The sequence below is a fragment of the Branchiostoma belcheri genome, unplaced genomic scaffold, assembly GCF_001625305.1.
Source record: "Branchiostoma belcheri isolate BF01 breed outbred unplaced genomic scaffold, Haploidv18h27 scaffold22, whole genome shotgun sequence".
Lineage (NCBI taxonomy): Eukaryota > Metazoa > Chordata > Leptocardii > Amphioxiformes > Branchiostomatidae > Branchiostoma > Branchiostoma belcheri.
Window position 1 is genome coordinate 3129491 of NW_017803713.1, and position 12169 is coordinate 3141659.

Here is a 12169-nt window from a genome sequence, read left to right on the forward strand (position 1 = left end):
TTTTTGATATCCACAAAATTACGCGAATAAAGCGTTAAGGCCGCACAACACAGTATTTATGGGCGAACCCGTAGTCAAAAGTAGTCCGGGCATAGCCTCTACCAGGCACCGCGGATCGCTGGAAAAATAGTAGAAATTGGCCGAAATAAAGGGATAGTATACCAGAGAAGATCCAGGGCCATAGAAGCTCCAATTTGCGACCCACGGAAATTGGAGCTTCTATGGTAGCGGTGCCTGGTAGAGGCTATGTGCACCCTACTATAATTTTCAGTGAGTCGAAGTGAGTCACTTTGGGGTCCTTAACTATAGAAATCCCCATAGGGCTAATACTGTGTTGTGCCGCCTTAAGCGGCGATCTTGTTTGTTTGTTTGTTTGTTTATTTAGATCTCCATTAGTATGGATCGCCCATAGATCGCCCCCTAGTGTGTTTCGGCTGATCTGGCTGGTCTGTTGCCTCCGCCACATCCGCATCTCTTCCACCGGCTCTCCCGACGCCTCGCGCTCGGTCGAGAGTCTACCTCCTCCCCGAGTAAAATTTTTTTGCCACTGGGCCCAGATTCCTCATGCCGAGAGGGTGGGATTGCTCCTGTGCAACAGTTCTCCCACCTAAAACAAGTTCACGCACGGGTGTCTGTGCACACACCCAACGTTTCTGTGCCTACTTACAAAGTCCCACGGCGATGGGGGAGTGGCGAAAGGGATAGGTGGAGGTATATTGTATGTTTTATTCTATCATAAATACCTGCTGGTTCTCTGACAGTAATCCACCCCACCTGACGGGCTGTGCACAGCAGTCATCATCGGAAACGATGGACAACCAGAGAGAGAGAGTATGGAAGTCAACTCCATACTATTCTTCCTGGAGTCCACATTAAATGAAATAACAATAATAATAATAATAATTGTTTTTAGCAATAATAATAAATAAAACATACAAAATCATACTGAAATTATAACAAACTTGAAACAGAATCAATCAAAGAGAGAAAAAGGGAATTGGAGATCAGAGGTCAAATAATAGAAATAATATGTATAGAAATGAAAGTAATAATTGATGTACTTTCCAATAAATACAAAATTGAAGTACCAAAACAGTAAACAAATATTTGAACTGACATAAATAATAACAAAAATATGAATAACAAATCAATATACGCTCAACAAAATGTGATTCCTTTCAATTAAATGACTACAAAAGAAGAGATCACACTCAATACTTAGTGGAACAAAGGCAGGTGAACATAATTTAAATCGATACATGCTTGCCTACAGCAAAATCTTACCACCACTGAGCAAGGGGTGAGCTCTTGTCTATGTGTGTTTCTACCCAGTCATTAATTGTGGTCTTAAAATTCAGTTGGTTTTCTATGATTATGTTGTTTGGTAGTGTGTTGTGACTTTTTATACATCTGTACAGAAAAGTCCTTGTTAAGGCTTTGGTTTTGGTCTTGGGTAGAGAAAAACCTCCTTTCTGTGCCAACCTTGTGTTGTGGTGATGTGAACTATTAATGGTTCTTATTCTATCATAAATACCTGCTGGTTCTCTGACAGTAGTCAACTTGTGAAATGCGCAGATGGTTGAAGTGTACATTCTCTCTTTGACTGTTCTCCAGTTAAGCCTTGAGTGTAAGACGTCTGTGCTGGTGGTGAAAGATTCATTAGCTGCTAGCCTGGCTGCACGATTTTGCATTGTCTGTAACTTATCTATTTGTGTTTGAGTTGTTGAAGAGAGGATTGACGAACAATAATCTAGATGTGATAGCACTAGTGACTGTAACACTGTTCTTAATAAGTCTCCAGGAAAGTAGTTTTTATACTTCCTGATGGATGCAATAATGTTTGCCATTTTTTGCTCTGACTTTCTTGACGTGTAAGCACCAAGAGAGATGTTGATCCACCGTAAAACCATCTGTGGTTTGACCCCCTGCCTAGTATGCCTCAGGTATGTGATCTCTCACCTTTGACCCGTCGCCAATTAGGTTTACGCCCTCCATTTGTTTTGATATCGTGTCCTCCGAACTGACGCGATTTTACGGAATTTCAGAAGTTGTTAAGACCGCTAACCACCACAGACATACAGGTAAGACCTTTCTTGTCGTTAATGCTGCCTTATTCGGTGTTTTATGGCGGTAAATTAGACGTCGAAGCCTGAATTCGAAGTCACAGTCTGTGACTTCGAATTCAGGCTTCGACGTCTAATTTCCTGTGTTTGGATTGATATTTGGTGGGGAGGGGGGCAGTAGAAGTACGAAGTGTATGTATACGTACATTTGTGTTGAAACAAAGGTTTTAACCCTAGATATGTAACTACCAATACAGATGAACTTTCACGATAGTTTACACGTGTCTAGAAGACAAGAACTTAAAATGAAAGTTTAATTCTGAGCCGTTAAAAGATTCCTAACATTGATATTTGCAAATTCCAAGCATAGGGTAATTTTTTTATGGATGGAAGTATTTTTTGTGGATGAAAGTAATTTCTATGGCTGATGTCCTTGAGCGCATTGATTTTGGTCTGTTACCATATTTGCATGCGGTGTAAGTGAGTTAGTGAGCACTCTTTGAAGACTTAGGGTCTCCAGAGCACGTCTTTCATAAAAATTACTTGGTGTAGCCTAAAAGCAGGAGATCCAAACCAATTTATTCTTTGTGACTGACTATGGTAAGAACCAAAGAGGAGACACAGAAAAGAAAAATAATGCTGTTACACACAGAACTTCAGGTTTATAGACTGGTTCCTGGAATAAATACTCTTTGCTACTTTTCATGTTTTTTTTTTTCTTCCAAACAGAAATGAACGAAACTGGTGAGAAAACCCTGGGGAGTGAGGAGAGCACTTTTGGGACAAGTCCAGAATCTTGCTTAACTATGACGAGTCATACAGGAGAAAAGCCTGGGAAAAATGCATCAGACCAACCCCTGGAAAAATACACTGGCGAGAAACCCTACATGTGTAAGAAGTGTGGATACAGGGCAACTAAGAGGTACATCTTATCCCGACATATGGTAATCCACACAGAAGAAAAACCCTACAAGTGTGACCAGTGTGAATATTCTGCAAGACGCAAATACATTTTGGACCAACATCTAACAAAACACACCGGTAAGAAACCCTACATTTGTGGTGAGTGTGGGTACAGGACAGCTAAAAATTCTGCCTTATCCGTACATATGAGAACCCATACAGGAGAAAAACCCTACAAGTGTGACCAGTGTGACTATTCTGCAGCACACAAATCCTCTTTGAACGAACATCTAGCAAAACACACTGGTGAGAACCCCTACATGTGTGGGGAGTGTGGGTACAGCACAGCTAAAATGTCTCACATACGCCGTCATATGAGAACCCATACAGGAGAAAAACCATACAAGTGTGACCAGTGTGACTACTCTTTTGCGGACAAACCCTCTTTGGAGCAACATCTATCAAAACACACTGGTGAGAAACCCTACATTTGTGGGGAGTGCGGGTACAGGACAGCTGACAGATCAACCTTATCACGACATATGAAAATCCATACAGGAGAAAAACCCTACAAGTGTGAGCAGTGTGACTATTCTGCAGCCCGGAAATCTACTTTGGACCGACATCTAACAAAACACACTGGTGAGAAACCTTTCATGTGTGGGGAATGTGGACACAGGGCAACTCGAAGGTCTGATTTATCTCGACATATGAGAACCCATACAGGAGAAAAACCCTACAGATGTGACCAGTGTGACTATTCTGCAGCACGGAAATCTCATTTAGACTATCATCTCACCAAGCACACTGGTGAGAAACCCTACATGTGTGGGGAGTGTGAATATAGGAGCGTTCAAAAGGCGTCCTTATTCAAACATATGCGAGCCCATACAGGAGAAAAACCCTACAAATGTGACCAATGTAGCTATTCTTCAGACTATAAATCTGCCCTAACTCAGCATATGAAAATTCACACGAAGGCAACAACTCTGGAACTGTGACCGTCTCGTAGTGACATTTATATACGCAGTGTTACCCTCAGTATATATCGTTACTTTATCTTGATGCCAATGATATATTACAGTAGGAAAAAAGTTTAAACTTTAATATTCAATACAAAAGAATTGAACTCAACCAAATTTTTGACTGTACAACTCCAGTCTTTGCCAAGAACTGAGCAATCCACCGCTTCCGTGGCGCCACGCAGATAACACGTGAATTCGTGAGCAGTGGATCATAGGTTGCAGGGCATTACAACCATCCCTCAACAAAGACGGGGGCGCCACAGACTTTCTGCAACCTATGATCAGATTAGTTCGGTGCTGTTAATAATTCACGAAGTGACGAAGTGTGTGCCTGTATGTCTTACAGACAATATTTTTTAGTGATGTAAACTAGCAATCTGTTCGATTAAAAAAAAAACGAAAAGAACATAGTATTAATTTGCATCATTTAAAATCACTGATGTGCTTTAAGTTTCCATCAGTAGAAAGTAATTTACAGTTGTAAAATCGCACACGTTATGTTGTATACGAGTTAAATTTTCCATTTGTTTCGTAGGGTTTTTTTGTATATGCATCTACAGATATTTTCCGCTCAAACAATTAAATCGTTTGGTACCATGAACATAAGGTTCCCTTCTGTGTTGCCTTTTTTTTCTTTGGATGGAATATTGCAACAGGTGGTAACCCAGTTGATCATAAAGTCCATGAATCAGGATTCAGACCAAACAGTTTGGCTTGACATTCATTCCCTCAAAATCTCTCTTTCATACTAGATTAGAACCAAATTCAGACGCGTGTCACATTGTTATGGATGGAATGTTGTCAGAGGTGGTGAGTTGATCATAAAACACAGAAATCAAGATTCAAACCAAACAGTTTGGCTTGGCATTCATTCCCTAAAAACTTCCTTTTCATATTAGGTACACAATTCAGACGCGTGTTACGTTGGTATGGTGGTCGGTTTGAAACGCAGAGCGTTAACATTATGAGGAGAAAGTAACGTGACACCTGACGTCAAATGTAATGCATAGGTTATCAGGCAGACAATTTCATCTTCGAGCCAGAGGTATTCCACCTCTGACCTCACGAGACGACCGAAGGACAAATTAAATTGGCTGGCTGAGCTCTGTTTACGTGAAGAGAAAATTGTACTGCAGCACCATCATAGGAAGCAGGTAAGACTTAAAAACGAACTGCAAGGTATTCTAATGCCGTAAGAAATAACCTGAGACGCTCACTCTGAAACCATTTCCGCGGGAGATGGACCGCAGTAGGACGATAATTTGTGGACGACATTTTCGGGATGTGATTATCGTGGAATTGAAGGGGAAGGGGGGCGAAACGAAACATACCTATTAGTACATGTACGTCATGCTCCTTTTTTTAAGGACGTGGAATAATATCGAAATAGAGAATTTTTCAACTGGATTGTAAAGAAACACAATGTGTGTTTGTGTAGCGTATTACGGCTGGGCATTAATTAATCGGCTCAGAACCTAGAGGTCTCAGGTTTGAATCCTGCCAAGTCATCGACCTTGTGCCCTAGCTACAAGACTTTCCTCAGGTGAAAATAAGTATGTCAGAATGATCATTATCATGATCGTGGGAGTCAGAAAGAAAAAAAAAACAAACCATTACGCGTACATTGCAAATCTGGAAACCAGACTGGTGACCTATAAACCTATACTGACGATTTAACATAATAATTTTATCATTGACAGCTCTTAATACCTAATTCTACAAGTAATTATTTTCCTATTTTCCAAATTAGCCGGACATGGCAACCACAGGACACGCGTCTCCCACCGGGGTTTCTCAGGTCGACAGCAAAACATCAATGTTAAAGACCAGACGGGAGCCCAACAAGTCAACGCCGGTAGCGAAACCCTACATATGTGAGGAGTGTGGATACAGGGCGGCTAAGAAGTCTGACTTATCCCAACATATGAGAACACATACAGGAGAAAAACCCTACAAGTGTGACCAGTGTGACTATTCTGCTGCACGGAAAACCCACTTGCACATTCATCGAGCAAAACACACCGGTGAGAAACCCTATACGTGCGAGGAATGTGGATACAAGGCAGCTCAAAAGTCTGACTTATCCCGACATATGAGAATCCATACAGGAGAAAGACCCTACAAGTGTGACCAGTGTGACTATTCTGCAGCACATAAATGCACTTTGGACAGACATCTAGCAAAGCACACTGGTACGAAACCCTACATGTGTGGGGAGTGTGGGTACAGGACAGCTGACAGGTCTCACTTATCCCAGCATATGAGAATCCATACAGGAGAAAAACCCTACAACTACAAGTGTGACCAGTGTGACTATTCTGCAGCACATAAATACACTTTAGACAGACATCTAGCAAAGCACACTGGTAAGAAACCCTACATTTGTGAGGAGTGTGGGTACAGGACAGATGACAGATATACATTATCTCGACATATGAGAACTCATACAGGAGAAAAACCTTTCAAGTGTGATCAGTGTGACTATTCTGCAGCACATAAATGCACTTTGGACAGACATCTAGCAAAACACACTAGTGGATACAGGACAACTAAAAACACTTCACCCAACATATGAACACCCATACAGGAGAAAAACCCTGCAAGTGTGACCAGCACTATTCCAAAGCACAGGAATCTGCTTTGACCAACATCTGTGATGACCTACTATTTATTTAGTATACTATATCTTTTGATTAGATTCCATAAAATTCCCAATGACCAGAGGGTTTGTCCATTTTGTCCAGAGCTTATTGAGGACGAATATCACTTTTTGATTGTGTGTCCTAAATATAGTAATGTACGCAATGCACTATACACTAGACTATCAGATTCTCTCCCAGCATTCGCCACAATGAACTTGGAAAGAAAATTCAAATACATATTAACTTGTGACAACCCCTACATGCTATACATAGGGATATATATTAAAGACTGTATGGATATTAGAAACTCCTTAAACGATTGTATAAGTTGATACCTATCTCATACTAGCCACCCACTTTTGTATTAGATTAGCCTTATGAAAATGTAGTTGACATGCACTTATTTAAGTTAGTAGATGCCGTACTTTGTACACTGTACAATTGTTGCGCAATAAAGTTATCATTATTATCTCTTGCTTGATTTGTAATCCGTGACCCCACCCCACCCTCGACTTTGTTGAAAAGCAATCATATGTTTGACCGAACAAGCTTATCGAGTTTAAATAAAGGCATACAACAACTACTATTACTACTACATCTATCAAAACATACTGGTTAAAAGCTCGTGGGTGGGGGGGGGGCGGACATCAGACAGTTCGGCCTTATCCCGACATATGAGAACTCATACAGGAGAAAATAAAACCCTACAAGTGTGACCATTGTGACTATTCTGCAGCACACAGATATAGATGCAATATGGTCAGGCATCTTGCAAAAAATATTGGGTCAGCTTGTAACGACATGTTTGGAGAATGTGAATTCAGGACAGCGTACAAACATGTCTTATTCCAAACTGTCATATCTGTAGTACAGGACAGACCTAAAGGCCTTATCCCAACATATGAAAACCCATGTAGGAGAAAACCCTTATAACTGTCATCTCTGTGGATACTCTGTAGCTACGAAATGTCACCTTTTTTATTTGATAAGTCATGAGAGAGAAGCAGAATATTGCCTTCATACGTGGCGTTATGTTGGTGGTTCAGCGAAGACTCCCTGGTAATTAGTCTGCGCGGATGGTTGTGTGGCCTTTTCACCTGATTGCCGGGATGGTGCGTTCTGTATGCGTTGTGGGTGTGTTTTGGTCATCGAAGATGGCTGTAAACGTACTGCGTTGATTTTAATCTAATTACTCCGTGAAGGAGGTCAGGACCTCCGGACGGAGTGTTGTGAAGAGCTGTTTTTTCGTGTTCGCAATTTTATACGCCGTCTGCGGGCATGCCCGTGTTGATGCACGAATGTGTATTTTTGCCGTTGCTGTTTTTGCGGTCAATGTAATATTGCAGACGCACCCCTACAATTATGAGGCAAATCGGAATGGTCCAGAAAAACCCGTTGTTTGGAATAGCGTCGGGGGGGGGGGGTGGAACTTCATGCAGACGTGCGGAGGGGTCGATAGATGTTCGCAGCCAAAACACATTGTTCCGTACGTAGCATTTCTTTGTACTTTGGTATGTGGTGTGCCATTATGCCCGTGGTGATGCACGTCTTTTTATTTTTACCCTAGCAGTTTTGATATTGGAGTAATTGCTTATTTTTGAAACATCCCTATAATGTCGTTGAAATGTTTTTGCCCGGGTATCTGACCGGCGGTAGTAACACTCGCGGTGCTGGCCGCAACTGTTGCTGGAATTTGGCATGGCCAGCTGCGCTTAATAAGTAACAGGCACGGTAAGACGGTGGGGCTGTCTTTGTTACTAGTGACACGACCATGATAGTCCGATCTTTATGTGAATGCAATGACAGTGTGTGTAATTAAAATGAATTTCGAACTTGAAGCAAAGTATCTTTACACGCCCTAGGAGCAGTAATGGATTTAGGTCTTTTATGTTTTATGGTTGTGACGCGCTCTCATTGTATTAACCGTTGCCTAATGTCTGCACAATAGGTTTGGCGTTGACGCTTCGGATTATTTTTGTTGCAAAATATAGAACTTCACGGAGGATTGTCACCTATGGCTTCTTGCTTAAATTTCGGAAACATTAGGTACTGAGCTTCTTCGAGTAGTAAGCCGTTACCCTGGGAAAATTCGTTACTTCCATGCAGACATGGGTAAAAATGACGAAAAAAAGGACTCCTTACTTGAAATGTGCTTTGATATGCCTTATTTACCCCTAAATAAATTGGGCGCACGAAATATCAATCAAGTTTATTGATAAGAGGCACAGCACGGCCCTTTTAACCAGAAGTTTGCGTTTATTACAGAAATGACAGCCCGTCGGGCTGAGGGTGTCAAATTGCTACGAATGCGGAAGAAAACTCCGATCCGAGACCTTTACCTTTGCTCATTACAATATTAAAGTAGGTCATCATGATAGTCAAATGAGATGAGGGATCTCAGAAGACCTCGGCCGTACAACGAGACGAGAACCACCCAGACCGCCGCAACATTCACACATCGGGACAGACGTAAGTTTTAGTTGCTACAATTGCTTCCTGGAATGTAATGTTTGTGAATACATGTATAAACTGTCTACTACGTACAGAGGAAGGGTGGGTAGTGATGTATCATTTATTTAAGACTAAGCTAAGTTCTTATGAGAGAGGATCGAAGTGCTTGAGCACTGTTGACGTTTTACGTACCGACCTAATCTCCAAGCAGATCTTTAGATGGCTACAAGACAGTATGAAACTAGCAGGAGAGTATCAAATTGGCAAGAAAGTATCAATCTTGCAAGAAAGTATTTTCGAATCGGCAGGGCAGTATAAAATTCGCTAGGCAGTGCCCAAAAACGCCACAGTTTGGCTGGCATATAAAATACCAAAGCCTAACTTTGGTTTGTTTGTTTCCGAGACGGGTGTGCCAGGTATCCGTTTAAATAAACTCTACTTAGTTTCCTAGGAAGCAGCGAAAATTTTTTTCTTCACAAATTTACTAAATGATACCAGGTCAATACAAATCGGACTAAACCTTTGACTTGTTTCAAGAGGAAAAGATTCGTCTGTCCATGTTTGTTTGCTTGTTTGTTTTATCCTACCCGTGTAGTATATTTACGATTCATTTTCTCTTTGTAATGGCTACAGTATATACTGGCAAGTTGCCTAGACGTACCATGAGAGTCTGAACGGGCTCCGAATTTGCCCAGATTTTCAACAGATACTTTTCGACGATGAAACTCGACACATTAGCTCTTTCCACCATGCGTTTGATTGTAAGCCTCGTGTAATTCAGCCCTAGGCTGCAGAAGTACCAGTAGTCTGTCCACCCCACACGCAACTTTACCGGGGCCTATAATAAGGTCCAGCAAGGAGGGTCCCCGACAACGCTCTACGTTGAATTCGGAAACCTCTCGATTACGCTTTACGATAAATTCCACGTGGCTACAACGCATTACGTACAATTATAACGCCGAATACGCTCTACCAAAAATATTAGAGCGGTACGTCTACGCTCTACGAAGAATTAAAACGTCCGATTACGCTCTACGGAAAAGGGCTTGCGGGCCCCCCTAATTGGCATAATTGCTGCACCAAACCACATGGAAGTTTACAATATGTGGCAGTGCAAACGAGGTGTTGAAAAAGTTTACTTTAATTTAAAGAAGACTCGAATAAAAAAAAATACTTGAGTAAAGGAAGACTTAAATCAAAGGAGGTCCGTATGAAGTTTGGTGATTTTAACTATAGGCAACCTCCTTGCTATAAATTTTTGAATCTCCCCTGTTTTAGTTAAACCATACTCTCCAAGCAGATGTTTTCGCTCCAGCTTATTTCTAACGTACTTTCAGGCGCTTTAATTTTATCGGTCTTTTATTGGTCTTTTTCCACACCAAAACGGCGGTGTACTGGATACTGCCCTGAGTGGTTGATATTGTTGATACCACCAAACGATCTGCTTGGAGATGCTTACATTAGCTACCAGGCGACCCCCTTCCTATAGGTTCTTCGGAACCTCCCCCCCCCCCCCCATCCGACCAAACCGGCTTTCGTTCTGCGGACCGCAGAATAATTACAGGTAACCACAGAACAAAAGACACGCCGCGGGGGAAATTCTTTTAGCAGATTTTACGAAGGCCCACAACGACACTTCCACACACCTCTTCCACAGCCCTCCCGCTAGCCTGGTATCCAGCCTTGTTAGCTTTAGTCCGCTACACAAGATCCGCTCCCAGCGGATCTTGGGTAGCGGACTAAAGCTAACAAGGTTGGATACCAGGCTACCCTTCCGCAGCGCTCTGCCAAGGGATATATCTTCCATAGTGCGATTCCGCGGCCCTTCCACATGTACAGCGCGCTGCCAAGGGAAATACCTTCCATAGCGCGATTCTGCGGCTCTTCCACAGCAAGCTGCCAAGGGACCTTCCATAGCGCGATTCCGCATACCTTCCACAGCGCGCTGTCAAGGCACCTTCGATAGCGCGATTCCGCGGCCCTTCCACAGCGCGCTGCCAAGGCACCTTCCATAGCGCGTTTCCGCGGACCTTCCACAGCGCACTGCCAAGGGATATACCTGCCATACACCTCTTCAACAGCCCTGACACACAGCACACCGAGGCCCTGCAACCCCCCTATTATAGCGGACGGTCCCTTATAGTGGACGACCTTTGACCCGAAGTCTTCAACTAACTTTCCACTTTTTATTTCCATCTTTCATCCACTAAATGTTCACCGAGGCTCTGCAATCCCCTATTGGAAAACATATCAAATATTCCCTGATTTTTTCTAAATGTTACAGTACAGTACAGTCACTGTTACAGTATTCATATTGTGTGTGTATCTCTGGTATATTTATAACAATCATAACAGAGTCTATAGTAAAAACTTAGAGTAGAGTAGCCCAGTAGAGTAGCATGCGTATGTACATGTAGCCGCGTTGTTGTTTTCCACCACATTATTGCGTGGATTGTTTAGTGATTGGAAAGCTATATAAATAATAGGCCACACAATTCTATTTCTCTATAAGCCACATTTAGATGTAAGATGAAAATAAAAAGTGGAAAGTTATTTTAAGACTTCAGGTCAAAGGTCGTCCGCTATAAGGGACTGTCCGCTATAATAGGGGGGTTGCAGGGCCTCGGTGCAGCACTGTGTGTCAGGGCTGTGGAAGAGGTGTATGGCAGGTGTATCCCTTGGCAGTGCGCCGTGGAAGGTCCGCAGAAGAGCGCTATGGAAGGTCCCTTGGCAGCTCGCTGTGGAAGGTCCGCAGAATCGCGCTATGGAAGGTCCCTTGGCAGCGCGCTGTGGAAGGTCCGTGGAAGAGCGCTATGGAAGGTCCCTTGGCAGCTCGCTGTGGAAGGTCCGCGGAATCGCGCTATGGAAGGTCCCTTGGCAGCGCGCTGTGGAAGGTCCGCGGAATCGCGCTATGGAAGGTCCCTTGGCAGCGCGCTGTGGAAGGTATGCGGAATCGCGCAATGGAAGGTGCCTTGTCAGCGCGCTGTGGAATGGCTGTGGAAGAGGTGTGTGGAAGTGTCGTTGTGGGCCTTCGTAACAACTTACTCCGACGCGGTACCGACATCTTTTTGCCATGCATCGCTCT

General features: G+C 42.8%; 2 protein-coding genes and 1 pseudogene across 2 annotated transcripts in view; all 3 read left to right on the forward strand.

The window, feature by feature from the left end:
- The first annotated feature begins 1976 nt into the window (after nt 1–1976).
- On the forward strand, nt 1977–3519 carry LOC109470220 (annotated as a pseudogene).
- A 2396-nt stretch (nt 3520–5915) lies between these two features.
- Nucleotides 5916–6566, forward strand: LOC109470152 (zinc finger protein 525-like). The gene is made up of 2 exons (XM_019768934.1): nt 5916–6015; nt 6100–6566. Exons 1-2 carry the CDS (start codon nt 5916–5918, stop codon nt 6564–6566), a joined length of 567 nt encoding a protein of 188 aa, XP_019624493.1.
- Nucleotides 6567–9009: 2443 nt separating this feature from the next.
- The window catches only part of LOC109470208 (tropomyosin-1-like), a 12346-nt gene continuing 9186 nt past the window's right edge, over nt 9010–12169 (forward strand). The window contains exon 1 of the mRNA XM_019769040.1: nt 9010–9102. The gene's annotated coding sequence lies outside the window, so the exon portion shown is untranslated. The remainder of the gene's footprint in view (nt 9103–12169) is intronic.